Source organism: Sapajus apella, unplaced genomic scaffold (genome assembly GCF_009761245.1).
Source record: "Sapajus apella isolate SASKATOON/1434 unplaced genomic scaffold, GSC_monkey_1.0 scaffold132, whole genome shotgun sequence".
In the NCBI taxonomy this organism is placed as follows: Eukaryota; Metazoa; Chordata; class Mammalia; order Primates; family Cebidae; genus Sapajus; species Sapajus apella.
The window spans coordinates 540,310-567,832 of NW_022437072.1; the positions used below are offsets into that span (position 1 = coordinate 540,310).

General features: G+C 37.4%; 1 protein-coding gene across 2 annotated transcripts; it reads left to right on the plus strand.

Moving 5' to 3' along the window:
• Positions 1-548: 548 nt before the first annotated feature.
• RGS13 (regulator of G protein signaling 13) lies at positions 549-26,445 on the plus strand. Of its 2 annotated transcripts, XM_032262902.1 has the most exons (6): positions 549-725; positions 1,967-2,035; positions 8,923-8,991; positions 12,666-12,727; positions 24,389-24,555; positions 25,522-26,445. In XM_032262902.1, exons 3-6 carry the CDS (start codon positions 8,927-8,929, stop codon positions 25,705-25,707), a joined length of 480 nt encoding a protein of 159 aa, XP_032118793.1. In that variant the 5' UTR covers positions 549-725; positions 1,967-2,035; positions 8,923-8,926; the 3' UTR covers positions 25,708-26,445. The 2 variants fall into 2 exon arrangements, with proteins under 2 accessions (XP_032118793.1, XP_032118792.1); XM_032262901.1 differs by lacking the exons at positions 549-725; positions 1,967-2,035 and adding an exon at positions 2,487-2,884.
• The last annotated feature ends 1,078 nt before the right edge of the window (positions 26,446-27,523 follow it).

Consider the following 27,523-nt stretch of genomic DNA (forward strand, 5'->3'; position numbering starts at 1 on the left):
CCAGGCAAGGACATTCATAATCTTACCATATTCTGTTTTCATCAGACTTCATCTCAAGCACTGTGTTCAACTCAGATTTTGAAGGCATATTAACAAAGTGTAGAACAGTGGAGTCCAGAACTGCTATAGGGGACCAGCTGAAGGAACCAGAGAGGCATAACTAGGAAAGAAACCTTTTTAGGTCCTTCAGTTGTTAAAAGTCCCTAGTCATCTGACTATTACAGACAGATTGATTTTAATAGTTCTCAACTATTTGATAACATGTGCTTGCAGTGATGTCCTATGTGCTTGTTCTCAGTTCTCTGTCTTTTTAAAAAGGGAATTTTACTTTATACATTTTGTAAAACTAGAAATATTATTTTGGAAAAAAAGTTTGAGTATTACTTTGATATTTAATGGAGCTGCTGCTTCCAATCATCTGATCACTTCAGAGCTTCTGATAATGTTAGATAAAACCTCTTTATCAGTAATACACTGGAGTCCTACAGCACTACTTTCCATATTCAACAAAACCTCTCTTTGCATAGATGCTTGTGTGTAAAAACACGACATTCATACTGAGGCCAGAGTGCCATTGAAGGTAATTATAGAGACAGCAAAATCCTTTAATGCTGGGAAAAATAAAATGCTGGGTGTCTCATAAGATTTCAGAACCTGATTTCAAACGAATTATAACAAAGAGGAGATAAAATTTAGCATGGTGGACTATTCGACAGGCTACATTTGTAAGTATCAGATTCTATAAAATAGTTGATAAATATAAGACTATTGGTTTGATAGAAGTGACTAGCTGATAAATGGATGCTGATTTCCACAGTAGGACTGCTGGGAGTGTTAGTTTTTCTAAGAAGAGAACAAACTAACTAACACATACTCTTTTGCCTGGCTTTCTATAGTTCAAACAAAACTTACAGTCACTATATAAATGAATCTTCTAAATTGGGCAACAGAGGAAATACTACAGTTTTAAAGTACATTATTTTATTATATATGGTTTTTGTGTATGTGTTCATTTTAAATGTTTTCCATTTTATGTTTAGATTAAAACATATTATAAAATCAGACATTTCTGAATTGTTTTAAAAATCATGCATTACCAAATTATTAGTTCCATTACTTTATTAGTTGTACTGAACCCAGGTGTGATTATAAGGTTTATCTGAAATATTGTTAATCTTTATTTTATAGAATTCTTTTATGTTATGCTTAAGCATAACTATGTACAAATTTCCTGCATTTTTTAAAGGATAAGAAATTTGTGTGCTGCGGTAAAAAAAAAATTGCTAAAATGTAAATTGCTCCAAATTTTACTAAATTTTATGTAACATGCTTTATCATAAAGAAACATTTAAATGCAGACATATGTAAACAAAATTGCTTTAAGAAAATTTATTTATTTTTGTAACACTTTAAGATTTATTTTAAATAATAGAGGAAACAAATCTATTTCTGGCATACTACTAATACAACTCAATCCATTACCAATGCATTTATAATCACCGAGGATTAGATTTTATCAATGAAATGTATTTCTTTTAAATAATCATCAGGAGAAAACAGTGGAGGCAAAATCATTATGGAGACATAAACTTGTTCTAAATACTCTATGCTTAGATTGTAAACGCACACACTAGTTTTACCAAGAGAGTATTGAAAAATAAAAAAGATAAGCAAATTAATACACAATGTTAAGATAAATATAGATTATTTAAAGAAAAAGCAATGGAAAAATACAAATTAAAATAGTACAGAAATTTTTATAATAATAATCCATCAAATTAACACAGTTTTAGATAAAGAGTTAATAAAAAATGGGAATAACCACAATCCAGAATTTATGAGGTGGAAAAATTATTTACTTAAAACTTAAGAGTATTTATAGATATCCTTGCCAAATATGCATTCGCCAGGAAGTACACAATAATCTTTTTGTTTTTGTTTGATTTTGTTATTATTTTATTTTTAGGTCAATGGAATGTTTCCACATATTATACCACCAACATGAGAAAAAAATGATCACTTTCTTTGAAGCTTGGTAAATTTAACCACAATTTAAATCAGTTCTATGTCATGACAATTTAGATCACTCTTTCACTGGAATACTCTTTGTTCCAAAGTGGATTTATAGTTCTATAAAATATTTGAAGTTAATTATTTTTTTAAATTTTTTTGTTGAGATGGAGTCTCACTCTGTCGCCCAGGCTGGAGTGCAATGGCACCGTCTTGGCTCACCGCAACAGCCACCTCCCGGGTTTAAGCTATTCTCCTGCCTCAGCGTCCTGAGTAGCTGGGATTACAGGCACGCACCACCATGCCCAGCTAATTTTTGTATTTTTAGTAGAGATGGGGTTTCACCATGTTGGTCAGGGTGCTCTTGAACTCCTAACCTCATGAACCACCACCTCAGCCTCCCAAAGTGCTGGGATTACATGTGTGAGCCACTGCATCCAGTCATTAATTTTTATTTTTATCAGTGTTGACTATTTTGAAGGGTATAACTAAAGATGCCCTTGGTTGGATTTAACTGATAAACAAAATAAATTTATCAATAGGATGTTTTAATGAAATCTCATCCTAAAGAACATGACTTTTATAAAAAAAAAAAAAATTAGAATGTAGCCTTTATGGAATTACCAAAATATTTCTTTAGAAGTTCTCGATTGTAAATGTGAGAGGATTTCATTCTACCACTCTATATTGGTGTTATTAAACTGTCGATTAAGATGTATTATTTAATGATAAATATTGTTGAATGCAGGATTACAGATACTTCTTTTTAAACCACTGGTTATTTTGCAAATTACTCATCCTCAAACTGTGGATTATATTTTCTAATTTTGTCAGATGATATCCCAAGGCTGCCTTTTCTCTTCTCATTTTAGAGGTATGAGAATTTTAATTTCTACTTCTGAGCATCTGCCTTTCATCTTTGGAATATTTTGTCATTTTTTTTCTCATTGTTTAATCTCCTTTTTCCTTCAGGTTTAAGTCTTGCATGTTCCTTTACTAAAATATTATTAGTGCTTTGGTTGGAAGAGATAATAAACTCAGGTGGTCAATCTGACCTTTCTTACCTGAAGCTGGGTTAAATATTCATGAATTTGTCTCTTAGTTTCAATGTGAAGAGAATTATAAGGATGCTGAGTGGGGGGTTCTGTGATATTCCACAAAGTCCTGGTACATGCTGTTTATGAATCCAGTGTAATCAATAGAAAGAAACGCAGACATGTGGATAGATTTTCAGTCCTAGAAATCTTAGAATACAGGTGGGAAGGCACCAGGCTCTGGGGACTGGAGCAGTCACTGGGACAGTGTCCAGTCTCCAGTCCCATTTCCTAAAGGGCAGGAACAGCAGAGAACTTCTTATGGTCTATTTGTTCTGTGCATAACATATCTCATACACAATTCTGTCACTAAATATTTTCTGCAATTTAATCATTGATGCTTTTATGACATATCTATTTGTATCCCATAATTTAATAAATTTGTTTGACTTAGAATGCTAACCAACATATAAACAACTGCTTATATGTAATTATCAAATCACATTCTAATGTAACAATTTAGGGAACTTGAAGTCTCGTAGCAGCAGATAAGTCAGAAACATAAATAACATTATATATGTATTACTTCTTTTTCAATGTCACCTAATAAGTGGCTTTGACCAAGGGACTTCCACTGAATCAGTCACGTAGCTGAGCACAGTGCTGCTATTAGTCCACAAAGAGTCTTGACTGGAATTATTAAAAAGTAGCCTTTTCACCACATGGAGGAAGCCCCACTTGGCTCCACACTTGGCAAGGGGAGTCTGGGTGGATCTCGGCCTTCTCTCTCCTTTTGGACCAGGCATCTCCATAGAGAGAACAACCTGAGTAACTGGATTTAGAGGGAAGCTGTGGCTGGGCTATCTTCTTGTCCCTTTTTTCTGTAACACCCAAACATCCCTAGGCTCTCTGGCAGCCCCGACCCATCAGTGTGATACATTCACACAGCCAGATGTCTGTGAATCACTGTTGTAGACCCAACTAATTCTGAAGCTGGGACTCAGCCACTGCTATAATGTGTGAACAACAGAAATATAGAAACACGGGAACAATAAAAATTCAGAGAAGGAGGATTTGCAGATTATATGGTGACATGTTGAAGAATGAATAAAGTTAATGGGGAAACCTTGTGAGATCTGAGATGAAATTTAAAAAGAGGAAAAAATGCAGTCTAACAGAATATGTGTTTCCTGGTACATACAAAAGAACTTAGGACTATTTCCTGAGTGGCACTATGCAAGTACCTGAAGGAAAATCAAATATAAAGAAACAGAAAATTTTTGCATACATGCAATTTTTCTAATCTTTACAGTTCTATTTTAGAGAAAAGGAAAAGGAAATGAGTTCTTCCTCCAAAATGAGAATCTGAGGTTTACTTAATACACCTGAGGTCACACAGCTAATAAGAGCCTGGACTCAAGCACATGTCTGTCTGGCTCCAAACCCCAGAACGATTTGAATATACCCTGCCAACTCACAGGAACTGTGGGAACCCCCTAAGCTCTAGTGCAACTTCCAGAAATTGCTTTACCTTCACTGTACTTCTGACCTTAGTGAGTGCTGCATACTAAGACAGTTCTGCTTTTGCCAATTTCATTAAATTTATAAAAGAAAATATGATAACCTGTTAATAGACATACATTTGAGTTACAGGAATCACCACACAAAAACGGTCTGAAAATGCGTACATATAGCTCCAACAGATCAAGTGAGAAGGCAGTGGGAGACAAAAACCATTGTTAAAAATAGAGGGAAAGGAAGAAGTCAAGTGTCAGTAGAAGACAGGGATGACTAATTATACCTACAGAGAAGACATATGAAGGAAGTACACTTTTTCCATCTTTTACTTAGAAGATAAGCTTCGAGCCATTGTGTAACTAGATTATATGGGTGATCACAGAGATGAGGAATCTTGAAACTTGACCTAATGTAGCTTGAAATTTGAACAAATGTAGTTCAAGGTCCAATTACACATTGGACCAGCTACTGACAGCCAGTCAGTGTAACATTTCAGTGTTAATCATTTTCAGGCAGAGTTATCTTTCTAGAAAAAGGTTTTTATTTTCATCACACTGTTATTAAAAGACCTCAGTGGATTCCTTCTAACAAAATAATCTAACATCTTTAGTCTCATATTTAAGGTCATCTAGAACCTAGCTACACACACAAACATATCCCTTTAATAAACTCTCCCTTTTGCTGAAGTAATGTTAATCTGTATGTGCAATCGGAAGAGTCCTAATATGAATTCACCTACTCCCCTTCCATTGTGTTCCTTCCTATAGATATACACAACTTTCTTGTATCTTGGTCTTCCTCACTTACAGTAAAGACCCACATAGAAAATGAAGTCCATCAGACTACATTTCCCATATGCTCTTATCTCCAAACCTGCAGATGAACTTGAATCTACACCTATACTTTCACTAGTTAACAAAGAAATAGTAACTATTTCCTGCATTTCCACTCCTCCAATATCTCAACTCCCACATTCTGAATTGTAGCTCCTCCTCCTTCGGGAACCTGAAATTCTATTGATTCTCCTTCTTTCTTTTGTGTTTTCAACCTCTGTCTATGGTTACCTTTTGCCAACTTTAGAGTCACTCACATTGTAATGACTTTATTGTAACAATGCCTCCTAGAGACATATGCAGGCCAGAATGATCAAATGACAAGAGTCCTGCCTCTCTGTCATTATTGTATCTATCAACATCTTTCAAGAAAGAAAGAGAAAGGAAGAAAAGGAAGGAAGGAAGGAAGGAAGGAAGGAAGGAAGGAAGAAAAGGAAGGAAGGAAGGAAAGAGGGAGGGAGGGAGGGTAGAAGGGAGGGAGGGAGTAGGGGAGGGAGGGTGGAGGGAGAGAGAGAGAGAGAGAATGAGAGAGAGAAGGGAAAAGGGAGGAAGGAAGCAAAAGAGGAAAGCAGGGAGGAAAGAGGAGAGGGAGGGAGGGCAAACTGAAAAATTACAAGCAGGCTTTCATTTGTTCTGGGCTTCATTTTCTCTTGTTTTCTTCCTTCTTGTTTCTGTCCTCCCTGCTCTGCGGAAACCACTCTCAGCAAGGTCATTAACAAGCATCCTGGGAACAAATGTGACATTTTTTTCTCCTTTACTCTCTTAAGCTCTTCCCAGCTTTTCACACTCAATTGGTCACTCTTTCCTTTTCAACAAACTCATTCCTTGGTTTCAGTGATACTGTGTTATTCTGACACCAACTCCTTTTTCACAGTTTTTCTCTTAAAGGTTTGTGTTCAGGAGCTTATAGTGGGCTGTCTGCTTTTCACAGTTCACATTCTCTTCCTGGACCATCTCATCTTTTTTTTTTTTTTTTGGCTCCTCTTATGAGTTTTGTGAAAATAGCCCACCTTTATCTTGAAGCCAAATCTCTCACCTCAATTTCTTCTCTTTCTGTCTCACCTTCCATATCCAATGGGTCAACAAATTCTGATAGTTCCTCCTCCAACATGTCTAAAATGTCTCTCCTTCCCTTCATCTCCACTGCCATCTTCCTAGCCGTTCCTCACCTGAACTCCTGCAGTCACCCCCTAACTGGTCTCCCTGATGCCACTCTTGCCACAAAGCAATTCATTCTACTCACAAACCCGTTTCACATCTTATCATGTCTATTCTGAATTTTAAATCCTGCAATCATTTCCCAGCTCCTTACTGTGAAATCTACAGCCTGGATGGCTTAACATGCTCAGCCTCTGCCCAGCATTACAAGTTCTCCCACCACTTTCTTGCTGCAATAAACATTTTTAAACATGATTACTGGTTCAGTCATAACTCTTTAAGCCTCTTGGCTGTCTCTCTCATTCTGTCTGCCACACTGTAAATTCATGGTAATATAATTCCTTTTTTCTTTTTTTGAGACAGCTCTGTCACCCAGGCTGGAGTGCAATGGTATGATCATGGCTCACTGCAGCCTCAACCCCCTGAGCTCAACCTCCTCCCACCTCAGCCTCCTGAGTAGCTGGGGACTACAAGTGCGCACCACCATGCCCAGCTAATTTTTGTGTGTGTTTGTCTGTCTTGTAGAGACAGGGTCTCTCTATGCTGCCCAGGCTGGTCTCAAACTCCTGGGCTCAAGAGATCCTCCTGCCTCAGCCTTGCAAAGTGTTGGGATTGCAGGCCTGAGCCCCAGTGCTCAACCTAAATTCCTTTTAAGTCCTCGGTGGGACATGACTCACTGCCCCCGATCCTTTGCTCAAGTTGCCCCTCCTTCCCTCAGCATACTCTTGCGTAACCTGCTGGTTTCAGCTCAGACATTGCTTGACTGGGCTGCCTTCACTAACCCCTCAAGCCTAGTTAGGTTCTCCTTCTGTGTGTATTCACGACCCCTGCACTTCCTGTATCCAAGTTCCCATCACATTTTGGGGATTTTTTGTTTTTGAGACAGGGTCTCACTCTGTGACCCAGACTACGGCATCGTGGTGCAATCACAGCTTACTACAGCCCCCATCTCCTCGGCTCGAGTGATTCTCCCACCACGGCCTCCCAAGTAGCTGGGACTACAGGCACCAGTCAACATAACCAGCTCATGTTTTTTATTTTTGTAGAGACAGAATTTCACCATGTTGCCCAGGCTCTTCTAGAACTCCTGGGCTCAAGTAATCCTACCCCTTCGCCTCCCAAAGTCCTGGGATTATAGGCATCAACCACTATACCTAGCTCACCACGTGTATTTTAATTGCTCGTCAGTGAGGACAGGAAGAGGAGAGACAAGGTGTATACCAACCACAGGCAGCCAGAACTTGGCAGATAACAAGTACTCAACAGACGTTTTGAATGAACCATAAAGGCTGATATAAAAAGTCGTATATCCTTAATAATGATCCTTAATTATTTATTAAGAATAATTTTTTATCCTTAATGATTCATTATATATGTGTGTATATATGTTTAGCAAACCATTTCCAGCTTTAAAATGTGGATTGAATAACTCTTAACAAATCTGTGAGTTGTTTTCTGGAAGTCCTGAGTTAAAAACCTTCTGTAACATGTATTGTTATGTAAACGTGTCTGGGATGAATAAACTCTAACTGGATTTTAAAGTCAAAGTCCCTGTGCTCAGAGTAGATAAAACCAGATAAGCAACACCCTTCTTAGAACTCACTCAGAAGGCAGTTTTTTTATTTGGCTGTTTACACTATTTTACTTGTCCAGTTAAAATTAGGCTAATTCTTTTTTTTTAATATATTGAGGGAGCTTTCTAAAAATAAGAATTGTGGCTGGGCACAGGGGCTCATGCCTGTAATCCCAGCAGTTCAGGAAGCTGAAGCAGGCAGGTTGCTTGGGCCCAGGAGTTCGAGACCAACCTGGGCAATGTGGTGAAGCCCCTTCTCTACCAAAAACACACAAATTAGCTAGACACGGTGGCGCATGCCTGTAGTCCCAGCTACTCGGGAGGCTGAGGTGGGAGGGTCACCTAAGAACAGGGATGTGAAGACTGCAGTGAGCCATGATCATGCCACTGCACTCCAACCTGGGTGACAGTGTGAGACCCTGTCTCAAAAAGATAAAAATAAGAATTGTCCCAAAAGAAAAGCCTTGGGAGTTGATGAATTCATTATTAACAGCCTCTAAATGAAAAGATCTTTTTCAAAGACTGATGTTTTTTAAACCTAATTGTTTGATAAATAGTTAGGCCAGATAAGTAATGTCATTTACAAATCTAAGCACGTATATTTTTACAAAATATTTATGAGAAATGACTCATTTTATTCTCCTCTCTACTCTCCCACTGATTGTATTCCATTAACTTCAAGAACCCATCCTTATTTTTAAATTATTTATGATACTGTATATTCCTTAAAAACTGACTCTAACATATAATTATTTTAAATGACTAAATTATACAAATATGTACTATATTTCCTTAGAAAAATGAGCAGGCAGATTTGTTGGCTCTGTAAGATGGGCAGAGACGAATCTAAGAGGCCCCCTTCAAAGTAAGTAGCATTTAAGTTTCTATGGTCATTGTAAAGCATATTTATCAGATGATAAATAGGTATATATTTATGAAACTATTATAACATATTTTGTTCAGAAAGTAAAATTTGCATTTACATGAGTCACTTCACCAGAAGAGCGGTCATGTGTTACTAAGATTCTGTTTTCATTATTTGTGTTTTATACTTAGAATCTATTATGAATAGTCTCTGTTCTTTTTAAAAAACAAAGAATATTGTTTGTGTTAAAATGAGATTCTTCAGTCCAAAATATTCTCTTGGTTCCAACCCTCCACATACGAAATGCCAGGAAGCTTCATCCCGAGATAAAGAAGGTGAGACTGAAGGAGGAATCAAATGTTTGCTAAACTCCCAAGTCTCTTCCTCCATACTTTGCCGTAACTCAAAATGCACCATTTGGATGGGAACAGTGAACAGAATACTGCCTGAGAAGAGGAACAGGCCATTGCATGGGACTTGCTCACCTCAGCAAATCCCAGAGTTGAGAACCCCTGTTAGACTAACCATGAGTGCCTAACCTAAGCCATGTGCAGCCCTCAGTCCTGGCCACACCTTTCTGTATGGTCAGAGCCCCTGGCATGCTTCACTCAAGTACCAAAATGTCCACAAAGGCTTACAAGCTGCTGTGTGGCAGGGAGGAGGAGAAGGTGGGCAGGGGAGAGAGTGAGACCCAAAGCTCAGCATTTTTAATGACCAGTGAAGGCTACTGCACTACACAGGTACATCCAAGGACAAAGATATAACCTGCCAATTAAGGGACAGCTCTTCTCTCTTCTTATGATTCCCACAGAATATCACTGTCAGAGCTTGCATTTCTTCTACCTGCCTTATAGACTCACTGTGAGAAAGGGGGAAGACCAAAAAAACAAAAATCATATTAATGGAAAGCTGCCAGACAACAGTTATTTAACAGATAAAAGTTATTTAATAGATGCTTGGCATTCCTGACCTAATTTAATTTTCATGATAACACTGCGAGAGAAACATTATTATCCCCCATTTTATAGACAATAAAATTGGGGTTTGGAGATTTTAAGTGAGACCAAGAACAGTTAAGTACAGCACTGGGATTAGAACCTGGGAGTCTCAGAGACTCCAAACTTTCTTCATTCCTTTGTCCACAACATCATGGTGTCTTAAAGTGCTTTCATATCTGTGTGGTATCCACTGCCCATCTGCCCAGAAGAATGGAGGGAACACAAAGGAGAACTTCTATCAGGAAAAAAGGCATTTCAAATAATTCTAATAAAGGCACCTGGAGAGCCATAGGCCAGCAATGAACTCGTGAGATCCTCAGAAAAAAATTATAAGCAAAAATGGGGTTTAGTTAAAAACGTAATTCTATTTCCCATCTTTACTCCCAACCATAATTACTCCAATAATCTCTCCCCATAAATCTCACGAGTTTTAGAAACAGAATAATTCTCTCACCAACAATTATCGACCCTTAATTTTAAGCTAACCCAACACACCAACGACTCTTCACTTGTGTTGTAGATTTTATTCTTCTCTATATAATAGGAATGATTAGAACGAACAAGCATGCAATAAACCTTGCCTCGCTCTCCATTTCACTAGATTGAAAAGGTTATTTTAGGTCACTTTTTCTAAAGTTCTAACAAAAGAACAATGACTCAGATATCATTTCATGGAAATGTTTTTTGAAAGCAATCTTAACACAGGACACTGTTAAGCCTCCGCAGTGATGCAAGCAGTCCATCCAAAACTGGCAGGATTCATCTGATTTTTTGGAAAACAAAAGATACCTGACCTTTAAAGACTGCCAATATTTTTCCATGTTCTAAGATACTTTTAATTGCTTTAATTAATCCTCCTTCACTGTGTTAGCAGCGTGCTAATGCTAATGGCTGTTCCAGAAGCACTAATTTTTAGGCTGACTCTAACAGGTATAGCCAATGGACAGTGCCTGTGTCTGTCTATAGCCATCTTTAATTAGTTGTTGAAAGTGGGACAATTAAGAATGCACCATAAATTGAATGGCAATAAACATTTTGGTTATTTCTTTTTTTTTTTTTTCCAACTTTTAAGTTCAGAAGTACATGTGCAGATGTGCAGGTTTGTCACATAGGTCAGTTGCGCGTCATGATGGTTTGCTGCACAGATCATCCCATCACCTAGGTTATTAAGCCCAGCATCCATCATGGTGTCTTAAAATGCTTTCATATCTGTGTGGTACCACTGCCCATCTGCCCAAAAGAATGGAGGGAACACAAAGGAGGACTTGTATCAGGAGAAAAGGTGTTTCAAGTAATTCTAATAAAGGCACCCAGAGAGCCATAGGCCAGCATTAATTATTCCTGATGCTCTCCCTCCTCCCACACCCGACCCTACAACAGGCCCCAGTGTGTATTGTTCTCCCCTATGTGTCCATATGTTCTCAGCATTCAGCTCCCACTTATAAGTGAGAACAGGCAGCATTTGGCTTTCTGTTTCTGCATTAGTTTGCTGAGGGTACGGGCCTCCAGCTCCAGCCATGTCCCTACAAAGGACATGATCTTGTTCCTGTTTATGGCTGCATAGTATTCCATAGTGTATAAAGTTATTTGTATTTGAGAATACAGTCATTTGCCAGTTCACCTCATGAAGCTCACCAAAATGAACAGAATTCCAGAATCTTTCACAACTGTTTTCTAAATGGTAAATGGCTTTGTTTATACTGTTTAGGTCAAATGTAAATTGACATAATACACCTTAATAAAAATTAAAACTGATAGAAAAATAATTCTAGAAAATAAGAAACTGAGAAAATACTAGCTTTAGGGTTACTAATTATATTATGTGAGTGCATACAAATAGGTTTTGTGGGTTAACTCTAAGATTCTAATAGATAAATAGGTAAACACTTGGCTGGTTGCAACAGCAAACAGCACACAACCTTTTAAAAAGCAATTTGGCAATTTCTGCCAAAAACCTTAAAAATGTGCCTTTTTTGACCAACTTTGATTCTACTTCTGCTAGTGTCCTTGTGGCCAGTAACCATGTGGCCATGGCAAACCTTAAACACAGCAGGGCTACATTTGTGTTTTAATGGTGAAAAACGAGAGAAAAATCAATATGCTGTTTGAGAACAATTATGTGAACTATGGAATGCCCCCTTCTAGCATATTTCCCCATCACTATAAGCAATATGGCTATCAATGATTATATATTTGTAATTATAAATTATAACACTATAAATGATTAAGACAATCGTGATGACATAAAATGCTAAGTGAGAGTATACACACACAAAGTATACATACACACATTAAAGAGTGTGATTACGTCTTGATTAAAAACACACAAACACCAACATAACAAATATACAAATACAAACACAAAGAAGACTTTTAAAAACCACATCGAAATACCAATAGTGGTAATTTGTTAATAGGGAGATTATAGGACTATGGCTCTGTATAATAGTTATTCAACTATATTTTCAAGTCTATACTATTTTCATAATTTTTATAATTTAAATAGGAAAGATAACATGTAAAATATCATAGGAAGATAACTTTCCAACCAAAACCACACACGAATGGAATGTGAATATATTTTGGTGTCATTTTCAAGATAATATAATTTTATTTAGTTCAACAAAAACCTTGAGAATATTTAGCCCAAACAGTGCTTTTTGTTTCTTTTCAAAGGCTTACTTTGGAGGAAGTGTTACAGTGGGCCCAGTCTTTTGAAAATTTAATGGCTACAAAATGTGAGTATTGTGCATATGTCATCTTTGAATAACTAGCGAGTTCACTCTTCGAGGTGAAGGGGGGGATGCCAGATGATGAATGTATGCTGTTCTCACAGCCTTCTAACTGGCAACTGACACAGTTAAAAAAAGAAAACCTGAAAGTAGTTTGTTGTGTCAACCACTGTTATTTTCTCTGGTGTTAATTAAAACAAGATTCGTCACTGTGAACATTTATTCTTCACAAGTATATGCCCAAAATCCCTTGGAAAATATGCTTAAACAGTAACACATACCATAGTCTCAAAAACTTAACTAGCTGGTCTTGCTGCCTTCAAAAGTAAGAGTAAGTTTGAGTCTTGATGTTCTAAAACTCCTCCCCAAAGTTTGTTACAACTTTTGCAGTGTTTGATTTAAGTGGGATTATACATGGGTCTGTATATAGCTGTAGGTAAATATCAACATTCACATGGTATAAATTAGAGATATCAGCAATAGACGTGAGAGAGATGAAGTCGGGGCTCATGCAGTAAAAACAAAGGAGGAGGTGCGTTCAAGAGAACAGTCAATTGCATTTGGGGTCAGTAATACTGGCAGGTTGTAGAAAATGATAAAACCAGAAGACCGGTACAGAAAAAAATGTAGGGTGTAGTCACAGAAAATTCTCCTGTTGAATTTGGTAATTTTTTAAGTGGAGTTGGTTCCCGTCAACGCTTGTTAATTTTTGCCTATAGACCTACCTTTTTATTTAAGATCCCATTTTAGCCCCTCTGTGAATATTTCATCTGTTTACAACTATAGACTGTGAAGGAAAGCTAGCTGTACTTTAACTCGTGGGGGGTACCGGTGGCTCTTCTGGGCAAGGCGCCTTCTGTTACTCCTTGGGGGCTGCCATGCTCACTATCTTCTCCTTTCTGCTATGGACTCAGTTGTCATTGCCCAGCCCAGAGAGCAATGGCAGTAGGTGTAGATCCTTGGCCACTCTTACTGAAACACATTGATCAACCATTCTGGTACTTACTTCAGCCCCACCCCTAGGGCTGGATCTGCCTCTACAGGCTCGGGTCACCACCTGAGCTCTCCTTTTTTGGAGCATGCCTTTCCAATGGGCATTGGGGGCCATAGTTTCTTTCTTTGATGCAATCACCACTGCCTTTCACTTTTCAGGTATCCCTCATAGTTTATAATCCAATTTGCCAGCATGAATGAGAATTTAAAACAAACATCTTCTGGGTCAACTTTAGAACACTGAAATGGGATGAAGAGACAAAAGTGTATATTCAGTTAACTATATCGTAAATTTTTGTCCCAATCCTTTGTAATCCACATTTTGCAACCTTGCTAGATTGATCTCTTTCTTGGAGTTTCATACTCTTCATCTGCAAAATGGGAGTAATATCACTTATCCTTTCAGCTTTACTGTGCAGGTGAGATACAAAACATCTCGCTTGATGCCTAATATAGATTAGGCACACAGTAATTGGTAGTTTCTTTTAATAGTAATAAAGTACATGTCTTTGAATAGCATTCTTTTTTCTCTGCTGCCTACCAACAAGTCCAAAACCATAGTATGTGGTACTCTCTACACCCTAACCCAAAACATTTTCTAAAACTCGTCTCTAGCTATGCCCCTTCACACAACATGCCCTCCACCAGTGTGACTGTCATGCCATTTTCTACTTGTACATCTATGATTCTTCTGGCCCAGGCTTTTGTTCAAAGTCCTTTTCATCTCTACTTGCTTGTTCATCTTTGAAAGTAAAATTCAAGTGCCACTTTCTCCAGGATACTGCTTTGAAATTTTTCCTTTGTCTCCTATTTTGTTCGTATTACCATTTATTCTGCTTTTAATTGTAGCTACTTCGTGTACTGGGTTTTTTACATAGTAGCTTTCTCACTAGACTATAAATTCCTTGAGAGCACAGCTTGCCTCTCATTTACCTTTCAAATCCCTGAGAAACTGAAAATGTGCTTTGTAGCTAATGAGCATGTAATAAATGTTCAATGAATAAATACAAAAAAAATTAGTTAGAAAAGATCAAAACAGCAAGCCATATTATGTAAGCTTCTGTGCGAATCCTAGAAGCCTCATAAGCAAAGTGAATAGGCTTAATTATTTGGCAAGGATTTCAAGTGGTTATCTGCCTTGCTAGAATCAGCAATGTATAAATCCAGTGTCATGAGAAGAAGCAAAGGCTTTAGCAAAGGTGAGAATAGGGAGACATCGCACTGCCCTTTATAAACACCAGCAAAATAGGGTAAGAGCCTTTCCAGAAATCATAGTACTATGAAGTTCATGTAAAAATTCAATAATCACATAGTTAACTGATAAACCATTCTATGGATCATCCAGCCAGTAAGATAAAACTAAGAATATGAATATTAAATGTTCCAGAGAATAAAAATGTGTTTACCTTAACCAAGGACATTAGTAAAATGCATTCTTTAGCTGAGATATGCAGATGCATATTTTCACATAGATTAAAACATTATTTCTAAGAACATGTAGCTAAGAAACTCACATGAAAAAGAAATAAATCAGCCTGAGTCTCAATAGATGAACAGGAATTGGTTTAGAGATGTTTGTTGGGGAGCCATTAAGTCACAGTCATCAAAATAAAATTAAATTCAACATCTTGGTGGGAAAGCAGGGTCTAAGAAAACCATCAGTTTGAGAACAGAACTATGGCAAAATCTAAAAGGTAGTTAGAAATTAAGAATGTTAGCAACTTAGACACATTCAAGATATGCTATTTAAGGATACATTATTCACAAATGATTTTTTAAATGTCAAAGATTTTTTTTAAAAGAGTGTGTGTGCCTTTGCTCAATATTCATTCAATAAATATGTATTAAGTACTCTTTAGGCATCTGGCAGTGTGCTTAGGAAAAAAATTCCACGTGCTCATAAAAATAACACACACAAAAAAAGATTTTTTTGAAAACTGAAAATCCCCTAGAAGAAAACAAGGAAGGCTATCATTTTTGGCACATTAAGGTAAAGTAGAAAATAGTGATTAAAGCAACATCTAGTAACACCCTGAATGGAATTCCAAAGACAAAACAAATATATACTTGTTACAACTGGTAGCCTTTGACAAAAAGCTGCATGTAAGGCTGCATATGGGGCCTGATCATCAGTATTTTAAAGACAGAAAGATGGTTTAGAAGAAGTAAGCACAATCAAGATAAATAGGTACACCTTTCAATGAAGAAATGTACTGTGAAATGTTCCTCAGGATATGGTGTGAAAACCAGTATCATTAAAAACTCTCCACAATGCATTAGGCAGAGAGCACCCTGAAAATTCCCAAGTATACAGGTTACAGAAACTTCTCCAAGTTTCCAAACATCTAAGTTTTAAGGAAATAACTAATTTTCAAACGGGCACAGGATTAGTGAGAAGTTTTTAGACCAGCCAGGAAAGTTTGTCTGAGCTATTAGTCATCTTCCCATAAAACTAAGAATAACCTAAGATTATTTATTTGAATGATGTTGACCCAAACCATGGCACTGCACCCAAAAATATGGTTAAAGTTTCAGGCATTGCTAGGATGAAAACTGGAAAAAAAAAAAAATCCTGCGGGTATTTCTGACGGCTTAACATCAGTAGAGATACAGTAGAACTAGAAAAGATACCCAAAAAATGCATCTGAAATAACATGGGGAACTACAATCACCTAAAATCCAAGGACTGAAAAAAAATCAAAATCTATAATGCCAGAAAAAATTGAGCTAGAAGATTCATACCTACATTTATTGACTAAATCACCAAAGTTGAGAATAGGGATTGCCCATTGATATTTGAGTACATTATGTTTCATATAAATAACACGAAAGTTAGGAAAACCACCACTAACTGCCTTGGATGACCCATTCAATCCTGCCTTGTGTCTGGCAGAGGTTCCCAGCACCAGGGACACTGGGGTAAAAGAGGCACAAGCACAAGGTGAAACCCCGTCTCTACTAAAAATACAAAAATTAGCTGGGCATGGTGGTGTGGGCCTGTAATCCCGGCACTTTGGGAGTCTAAGGCAGGCAGATCACTTAAGGCCAGGAGTTCAAGACCAGCCTGGGCGAAATTAGTGAAACCCCACCTCTACTAAAGTAAAAAAAATTGGCTGAGGCGGGTGGATCACGAGGTCAAGAGATCGAGACCATCCTGATCAACATGGTGAAACCCCGTCTCTGCTAAAAACACAAAAAATTAGCTGGGCATGGTGGCGCGCGACTGTAGTCCCAGCTACTCGGGAAGCTGAGGCAGGAGAATTGCTTGAACCCAAGAGGCGGAGGTTGCAGTGAGCCAAGATTGTGCCACTGCACTCCAGCCTGGGTCACAAGAGCGAAACTCTGTCTCAAAAAAAAAAAAAAAAGGCACAAGCAGTCAATGTGCTCAGCTGTTGTGCTCCCTCTAGAGGGAGGAGACGGACACGCAAGCAAACAAGCAGAGGATTAACCCTACAAAGTGAGAAGCGCTTTGAAGAAAATAAAACAAGGTGCTATGAAAAAGAAAGGCAGGCACAAGAGTGTAATTCAATTGGACACTTAGAGAAGAACTGTCAGAAGGGGTAAACTTGGAGCAAAGAGCTGAATGGTGAGAAGCAGCCATGCGGGGGTCTGTGGGCAGAGTGGCCCAAGCAGGGGAAAACCATGTTTAAAGGCCCTGAGAGATGAGTGAGGAGAGCGTGTTCACATCATCAAAAGCAGCTCAACATGACAGAAGCATAGGGCCCCATAGGCCACAGGAATAACCTTAAATTGCAAAGTAGCAAGATTAAATGTGCCTTTAAAAGATCCCCCTGATTCTCTCCTGAGGAAGTAAAGTAGAAAGACTAGCTACAAGGCTGCTGGAATAATTCAGGTAAAATTGGAACTCAGTGAGGAAGACAAGGCTGGGGAATCTGCACATAAATGCTAACAAAAGCCATAAGGCTATGAGACCACTGAGGGGCAGAGTTCAGACAGAGGAAAATACACCCAGAGAGGAAATTTAGGTGTGTACTACTTCCAACTCCAGGTAAGCAGAGACGTCAGTGAAGTGGATGGAAAAGGAGCAAAAGTGAAGTAAGAATGACCAAAATAGCACATTATCGTGGAAGCCAAAGAAGGGAGTGTTTCAGGAAGGAAGCTGCAAATTGTCAACACGCTGAGAAACCAGGTGAGGCGAGGAAAAGTGACCTCTAGACATGGCAATATGAAAGTCAGCAGTGCCTCCACAAGAGCAGCTTCACGGTGCCGTGGAGACAGGTAGAAACAGAAGTGAGACATAGGGTAGGGAATCATTTACATAAGTTTTGCTGTGGAGGTCTGCAGAGAAAAGAGCAGGGACTGAAAGCGAAAATGAGGTCAACAGCGGGAGTTTGAGTCAGTCGTTGTTACTGGTTATATTTGGGAAATACAGCAATATATTTGTATGATGACGGCAACTATTCATGAGGAAGAAACTGATGACACAGAAGAGACTGGAGATGAATAATAAGAACAATAGAGGAATGCAAAGTGATGGGAAAAGCAAAAGTAGGAGGGAACCGGAAAAAAATTGTTTGGCCATCCCGAAAAAGAACAGGGAAACTTGCCTCTCAGGAGGGACGTTATAAAGGAATACAGACGGAAGTACTTAGGTTATTTGCTGGAGAGAAGACAGTAAATATCCATCTGATTAATCTGTGCTCTCGGTGAAGTCTGAGGCAAGATCTCCATAGATTGCCGAGGAGAGGATATGTTAGTATGTTTTAATGTAACAAGGGAGAAGGTGTGAAACAGTCGCTGCAGATTGAGAGAGCCGCAATACTATGGAAGGATCACTGCATAACTGCGCAGTGTTGAGTGTCTGTTTAAAATTTGAAGCTATTATTTCGAATGCAAGACCACAGCTGTGTATTTTTCTCTGGCTTGTTCAGGTTGCCCCAACACATGCACAGAGCAGACATTAAGCCATTCCAGATAAGCAAGTGCTCTGAATGACAGAGTTCGCTTCAGTCTTTTCATCAAAATCATCCTTGAATGCACTGTTTTCTACCCTTTCTAAATTATCACAATCCCATGCAGACAACCTTAGAAATGCCAGTTAATTAGTGTAGGGTTGCCATACTGCTCCGTGTCATGACCCATCTGTGTGGGCTGGCGCATCTTCAGCAGCATCATGGTGCAGAGCAGGCAGCAGAAGTTACCAACGGCTACTGTAGCTCCCTGTGTGCGTCCGGATCCCAAAGGCAGAGCCGTTCTCTTAGCTGTTTTCATCTGTGCAAGCCCCTTTGCTGCTCAGCGTGATTGGCAGTTTCCTACGCTATCACTTATTCCAATCTCTGCTACCTACTGCTGTTGCCATGGTTCGCTTCATCGACCCTTACGTGACCTGCACTGCCTTGCCTCTACCTTTCCACTTAGCGCTTTTTGTCCTCTTTAACTGCTCATGCACTTCTTCACTTTGCAAAGGGAAAAAAACCTGGCCTGGTATAGACATCACTGTTACATTAGTACGTATTTTTTGGTATTGCTTTCAGAAAAGCAAAAAGTAATAGCATATCAGGTGTAATCCTGTGGCCTTTAGTGCTTCTTAGATGTTGAATAATTAGGGTCTGCTTCTTCACTTTTCAGGAGACACAGAGTCATTTTAAAACACAGAAACATGAGGGATCCAAAATCCCAAACGGACATTTGTGTGTTCAGTACCTACAAAGCAAACTGACATTTGTGTGTTCGGTACCCGCAAACTGACATTTGTGTGTTCAGTACCTGCAAAGTAAACTGACATTTGTGTGTTCAATACCTGCAAAGCAAACTGACATTTGTGTGTTCGGTACCCGCAAACTGACATTTGTGTGTTCGGTAGCAGGCAGTGTTGAGGCACTGGGTACATGAAGATGAATAAGCTGCAGTCCTAATCCGCTAAGAGTTCTCAGGTGAATGGGAGGATAGTGGAAGGAAACCACAGCAACGAGGGCTGACCTTTGTCACTGGGGCAATGGCAAATGTTGAGGGGGGAAGGGTTGTGGCTAGATTTTTGTTTTAAAGGGTTTTCTCTAATAAAATTACAGAGAAAATTGAAAGCAGGATCAGACAGATGAATCGAGGCTTCTTCAGATTCGATGGTTTACACATACATCTAAAAAATCATAAACAAAAATAATAGGCAAAAGGAGAACAGAATGTAATGCAATAAAGATAACAGAGAGAGTGTCTTCAGTGTACAAAGAGATACTAGCAATGCAAAGAAAAAATAGACAAACGATTTAGAATTCACAGGAAAAAAGAAATGGTCAGTAAAAATGAAAAACTGTTTAAGCATTAATATTTTTAAAATGCATATTTGAACAATTACAAGTTGCTGATTTCGCCACATTAGATTGGAGAGGGTGGAGTAAGTCAACACTGACACTGGGAATGAAAAATAATGAAATCCTTCTGAAAGCAATTTTACAATATGTATCAAGAGTCTCCAAAAACCATTACATCTTCAACCTAAAAACTCTACTACTTTAAATCAATTATTTTCTCTAAGAAAATAGATATTCAAAGATTTATAAGCCAAAATATTCAATGTAGGATAATTTATAACCAAGAAAAGGGGAAACAATCCACATTTCAATAATAATTGGGAGGCTAAATATATTATGGCCTCACCCATCAATAGACTATTATATGGTCATTTAAAGTGAAAAGGAGAAAGTGTTTGCTATGTGCTATTAACTATGAAAGAATAAGAATGATACACAATTGCTTTCATATTATAATGCCGATAGGATCATTCCAGTGTGTACCTGTGTTTGTAGAGATGAATGAATTCTAGCTAGGTAGGCAATTAGTCATGAAAAAACGATTAAAAGAATGAAAGGAAATATATCAAATTGTTAACAGGGCTTATTGCTTTACTAGACGTTTTCTGCATTAAAAATGGCCCACAGTTCTTTAAGCTGTGTTTATAGTATTAATAATATTATTAATAACAATGATAAGGTAGGAGAAAAATCAAAAATTATTAACAGCATAGAAGCCATAACAGAGAATTTTAATAAAACTGAAAACTCACTGTAAAACTCCATACAGACTATTGTAGAATTATGAAATGCATGATCCTCAGTGTTACGGATTGAAAATAAAATGGATTTAAAATTGGTTTAGAGGCATTTCTAATGATGCCACAACATAGCACACCTTTGGGATTTCCTGCCTGATGTAAGCCTTGCAGTCTTACAGAAAAATATCATTCTGGAATACATGGTCCACTGTTCTGACTCAGCCATGAGAAAGCCCACGTTTCCCTTCTGCATCAAGAACACTGGCATGTGTCACCTTGTGTGTCATAGAAATACTAATTTTAGTGACTAGTTTTAGAAGAACAGGCTAGAGATTCCCCCAGGCACCACTCTCACTATTTAAGGAAAAAGTACACACTATGTATGACATAAGCCATTTCTTTCATCCTTCCAATTTAAATGAGCAATTCTGTTGTTTATCCCTCATTCACTCTGCTCAAGCAGAATCTCTTGAGCACAAATGTTCTGGAATTAGTATCATTTAAAACTTCAGAACAGCCTACATTGCCCGATTTAGAAAAGGCTTTTCCACCTTGTAATTCACTTGTGTGAATCAATAGAAATTCTAAACTGAGCAATTCAGTTGTGGCTTTAATAGTTACTAAGATTCCTGGAACATTTTTACACAAATGCATTGTCAGCTGCTAGCTTGAGTAACTTGCAGCATACTGAGACAAAAATTAGCCTGACGAAGACAGAATTCTGTAAAACATGCCAATCACATGAGCCTACTCATTCTGTACACTAGAATTATATCTGAAATATCAGACAGGCTCAAGTAGTCCAGCTTTCGTTAGTTATCACACAGTAACAAGTGATATAAAATCCTTGTGATTTACAATAATAAAGATTCACTTCTTTTTCATGATACACAATAGCTGGGTCAGCTCCAGCTCTACTCCATGCCTTCATTCCAACCTTCAGGCTAAAGGAGTAGCTCTTTTCTAGAATATGCTCTTCTTTTGGTGGCTGTGAGACATGGGAAATTGAACCACATGATGGTTCTAAAACCTTCTGCTTGAACATGTCCATGGCACTTTTGCATGTATTTCATTGCCTAACGCAAGTTCAGTGGCCAATCCTGATATAAACAGGACATGGAAATATAATCCCCTGACACAAAGATCAGGAAATAACTGAGGAATAATACTGCAATCTGCCACATCAAGTACCTGAAATATATCATATTTTAATAGTATTCATAGAATACTATATATCTAAGCAGTATATATAGAATACCATATATCCGTGCAGTATATATAGAATACTACAACTTTGGATCTATGATCTGTGTATTTATGTGTGGAGAGATAGATAGATAGAGGAAATAGATTGTGAAGACAGAATAAAAGATAGGTAGATAGACAGATGGACAGACAGACAGACAGACAAACAGACAAAGCAATGCATAGATGGCTTCATTAGCAAAAGACTTTGGTATGTCAAGAACTGTAGAACCATTTGGCCAGCCAAAAAGAAGCAAGGATACTTCTTCCAATCTATCAGGAAGAAAATTAAAGAAATCAGATACAGATACAGCTGGTACTAAAATGATAATCTATACACATTTTGCTGTACAATTAGGCTAAACATAAACACGAATTCAGACTACTAGCTTGAAATCTAATATTGGTCTCCATATCATTTTCCTGCCCTACCTACTCACCCACTCAACCCATCCAAATAGACTGTGTGACTGACTGTCATTCCATGATCCATAGATTTTTATCTGGCATCTCATTTTTTTCTGTTCCATAGCTAAGTACAAACTATTTAAATATTGGCTTCCAACTTTACTTTTAAGCCACAAACAGCCTTTTGTTCTGATTTATTTGTTCATTTGTTTGCTTTTTGGTTTACCCACGATTCAGCTATCTCTCTAATAGGAGCACCAATTCCTGCATCAGTGTTTTCTATTCCCACCTTTCTGTGCCTATGTGAGACACACAACTTAGAGTCGCTTCACTGTGAAAATAACCTTCTTGTTTGAAATCCAAAATATATCCCCCTCACGTTGGCTAGGAATCTAATCTACATCATTTTCTATGTTACGTTTATATAATGCCTCCACCTCATCTGTCGTCTTAGCTCATCTCATGTTATGTCCTTGTCGAACCATCTCCCACACAGTGTCCTGAAGGCTGCATTTGCCCATATGATGGTAACAATGCCATGCTCCAACTTTGAGTATTTCTAGGATACAATATTTATATTCAGCTTTCCCCAACTCCAACGCCTCCTTAGAAGAGATCTACTTCTATTTGCATTCTTTTTCTCGAAGACAAAATACTTTGTTATCTTTGTTCCTTTATCACTGCGAACAAAGCCAAGCTATGAAGGAGCCTGGCTTCCTAGTGCTAGAAAACTTGACATGATCTCTTAGATGAAGATCCGGGAAAATAAGATCTTACTCATCATTTTCATTCCATCTGGCTACTATTATTTCTCATAACAGTAAATGATACTGACCAAGATACCGTTAATAAAAATCCTATGCTTTCGGAGGTGATAGATATATTGATGGATTGATTGTGGTAATGGTTTCTTGAGTATATACTTATCTCCAAATTCATCAAGTTGTACGAAATTATGCACAGCTTCTGGTAAACAAAATATCCTACGCTAACAGTCTCTAAGTGGTCATTATTCAGTGTGCCTACAAAAACATCTAGTAACATCAATTGAAAGTTACATTATTGTTTTCTCATTTAGCAATCCAATTCCTCAGGTATACCAAGAGACTTTCTAGTCCCCCCAATATTTAATATCTTGAACCTCGAGAATACTTCGTCTTCCCAAAGATTCCAATTAATATGCTATATTTGTGAGAGCTCTCCTAATCCTCTTCTTCAAACATAGGTCTCAACCGGAAAAGCTCCTCCTGTGTTTATCCGTATCTAGGTGCTTCAGAAAGGCCGTTTAAGTTCAGAACTGGACATACGAACCTCTGGCATCAAGTGTCATTTGATGGTTATGCTGCACATAATCCATATCCTGTACTAGATTCTGAGATCGTTTCTAGCATCCCATTTGAATTTTTACTCCTTGCCTGCTCCCTTATATCTGGCTTGAAACATAAACCATGAATATGAAGTTAAATGTTTCATCTATCTGTGTTCTGCTCTGATTGGACACTGAGAAACACTCCAGGGTGTACACACTGAATCGGGTATCGCTCTTACATGGCTTGGATATTTTTCTCCCAACCTTGACCAAGAAGTTTACATTTGAAGCCCTGCTCTTACCCTACCATTTGGTATGAGATCTTAGATTTTTCATGTCAGCTTCAGGATGAGAGCCCTGTCCCCCTAAGCAGCTTGAAGTCCTTTTCCTAGGTTCTTCTGATGTCCCCTGTCCTGTCTGTCCTAGACCCATCTACACTGGCGGGCATTTTGCTCTGACTGGCTCATAGTAAAGGGATGACCTCACCAGTGATCAGCATTGTCAAAACACGCTTCAAATGTTAGCTCTAAGTGTATGATAGACGCGAAAATTGATATACAGAGATAGATGTAAAATAATTTAACAAGAGATACTTGTTAAATAATTTCTGAGTTTTTAATCAGACTTTTTTTTTAACTGCATTGCTTAGATTTTTTGGTGAGTTTGACCCATGAAAATAAACTTATTTCTCCTCCACTTTTAGATGGTCCAGCCATCTATGCAGCATATTTAAAAATGGAGCACAGTGATGAGAATATTAAATTCTGGATGGCATGTGAAACCTATAAGAAAATTGCCTCACGGTGGAGCAGAGTTTCTATGGCAAAGAAACTTTATAAGATTTACATCCAGCCACAGTCTCCTAGAGAGGTAACTACCTGACAATGACAGAAATGGAAATCAGTTCGTCCCTGCAAGGGCACGAATATCTGTCAAGCATCCATAAGTGCCGGGCACTTTACAACCAATATCTCCTAAAATGCCATAAATTCAGTATTGCTGACCTTATTTTACAGATAACAAACCTGAGACTCTGAGAACTTGCCCAGTGCTGCACAGCCATTAAGTGGTAAAGTTAGGATTCAAAATTAGATTTACTGGTTCCAAAGCTTCTCCTCATTAAATTATCTTATTTTCCAGGAAACTTAAAAGAAAAAAGGAGTCTGTGGCAAAAGCATTGGGCTTGCCAACAGGAACTATACATACCATGAAGAGACATGTGGAAATTCTGCGTTGTTGGGCAATGAGAACTAAAAAGTCCTGTAAGGGAACAGAGAGGACAGTGTATGAGATTTCTACCATGCAGGGCAAGCCCATGTTATTGACACATTCCCCAAAACTCTTGTCTGGAAAATACTTGGTTTATTGAAATAGCCACTTCTCTCCTCTATTTATCCAGCTCTCTTCATTTTCTTCCCATTTCAGAGCATATTCAGTTAAAGCAACATTTGTGACTATTAAAGGAAGATAAATTGTAAAATAGCACCAACTTCTCTTTTTTTAAAATGAGACGTTTGTCTTATAAACTTCCTGGTTTGTAGACTGCTACTGAAAAACCACTTACATCCTCCGGAACAAGCCACGGTTTCAGAGACTTCCCTAGTCTTGAGCCTTATGATTTTATTTTTTGTTCCTCTTGGATGTAGAAGTGGATATTTATTTTTAAAAAAGCACAATGCTTATTTTTTATATATCTTACTAGATGCCAATAAAAATACAAAGAAAATTACCCTATTCCACTGAAAAGGAGAGCAGGAAATAAATTAAATCTTTCTATTCTATGTGCCTTTTTTCAACAATGCTTACTTATGCTGTACATGTAATTTCACTTTTCAGATTAACATTGACAGTTCGACAAGAGAGACTATCATCAGGAACATTCAGGAACCCACTGAAACATGTTTTGAAGAAGCTCAGAAAATAGTCTATATGCATATGGAAAGGGATTCCTATCCCAGATTTCTAAAGTCAGAAATGTACCAAAAACTTTTGAAAACTATGCAGTCCAACAACAGTTCCTGACTGTAACTCAAAACTTTAAACAGAAAACAGTATATTGAAAGTGGTGGGTTTGATCTTTTAATTTAGAAAAACACAAAACCAGGAACACAGTACAAATAGAACAGAAATCAAACTATAAATTGACTTTTAGTTCCTAAAAAGAAACAGATGCCAAAAGCAATGGAATCTAGAATTTTTATAACATGAGTAACAAAATTTACAGCATACCTATGTAGTGCAATTAATATATAATGAAAAGGAGAGTCCTTCTTCATTACACAAACATTATGAAGTTTCTACTGTAGTAGTCAATTAATGGATATTTCCTTTATTAACAAAATTCACTGTCATACGAATTTGTTCTTTAAAAACTGTCATATGAATTGTGTGTCTAGCATGAAGATGTTCTATAGCGTACTCTTAATAACTTGAATTTATAGACAAATGCTATTCACAACACAATCAATTGTATTATACCATGAGAAATATCAAAAGGATATGTTCTTGAGAGACATTTTATCTATAAAAATTTTCTACTATTTTGTTCATAACCAAACTTCTTTATCACATGTATCTTCTACATGTATAACATTTCTGATGATTCTAAGCTCTTAAAAAATATATGAATTTCTTCATTTGTGCTTATATTTACATTGCTGTAAGGATATAAAATGTGGTCTCTATATCTTGAGATTTTTTTTCCTTACAATGTGAACTCGTTGTTGTATTGGAAATCAATAAAGCCAAATATCAACTGAAGACTTACATGATTTTTTTCAAAGGCAAAACAAATATATTTTCTAGTACAAATTTCAAAAGACCTATGTTGGTATAACAGTGACAATATTTTTTTTTCCATAGTTTTCCTGGAAAGTGTAGACAATTTAACACATTCATTGGCTATTACCATCCTATCACTTTCAAATATTAATAGAATCCAGATTCAACATCCATAATCAAAAGCGCATCATAATATTTACGAGTGTAAAATTTGATCTTTTCCATTTTATACTTAAAAGGGAACAAATCAGAAATTTCAAGTCTTGTATTCCTGAAGGAAGAAAACATTCAAAAATGATTTTTCCCTATTGGAATCATTTTTAAATATGCATGTTTTCTCTTGATTTGGAAAAGTGGCTTAAAATAGACTCATTTGACCCTTGTGGGGAAGCAAAGTTTTCCCTGTAATTCTAGTGATTCACTAATTGGTTTACCACTGAATTATTTATTCCATGAGTCATTACATTTTATTGGTACCAAGAAGTGTAAATTTGGTCAGTCAGATGCTTCTGTAGTTCACGAAATCACAGGTGTTTTTCTGTAGTGCTTTCCACTTTGAAAAGGCGGGCTACGTGACTACACAGTCTATCACAGCATAGGTGCTAAGAAGGGCTAAGTCACTAAACCATCTTGCTTACAGCTCTGAAATAAAAAAAAAAGAAAACTAGCAAATAAATAAATAAATAAGTGAATAAACAAAGAAGCATCATTAGTATAATTTAAATACACTTTGATTCAGCACAATGGAAACAATACTGAATTCATTGTTAAGAAAGTTGGGTTTCAGTTCTGGATTTCCCAGATTAGCTATATAAATTTCTTTAGGTCTAGGTAAACTATAGAATATTACACAAATTACTTATTTTCCCTGCTTCTCTGTTTTCTCTTCTTTATAATGAGGTAATTAAAATAGATAATACCTTATTTCCTTTCCAGCTTCAAAATCCTGACTACCTTTAGTACTTTAAAAAAAAATTTCCTCCTAGTGAATCATGGAAAAGTACTTTTAAATTACTGAGTTCAATATCTGAAGGGTTTTTTTTTTGTGACATTCTCT

Bases quoted from the DNA above. Each gene is read 5' to 3' on its own strand.
- RGS13 (XM_032262902.1), top strand. From the start codon at position 8,927: ATGAGCAGGCAGATTTGTTGGCTCTGTAAGATGGGCAGAGACGAATCT. The intron at 8,992-12,665 runs GTAAGTAGCATT...TTCTTTTCAAAG, and splicing joins TCTAAGAGGCCCCCTTCAAA to GCTTACTTTGGAGGAAGTGT. The intron at 12,728-24,388 runs GTGAGTATTGTG...CTCCACTTTTAG, and splicing joins AAATTTAATGGCTACAAAAT to ATGGTCCAGCCATCTATGCA.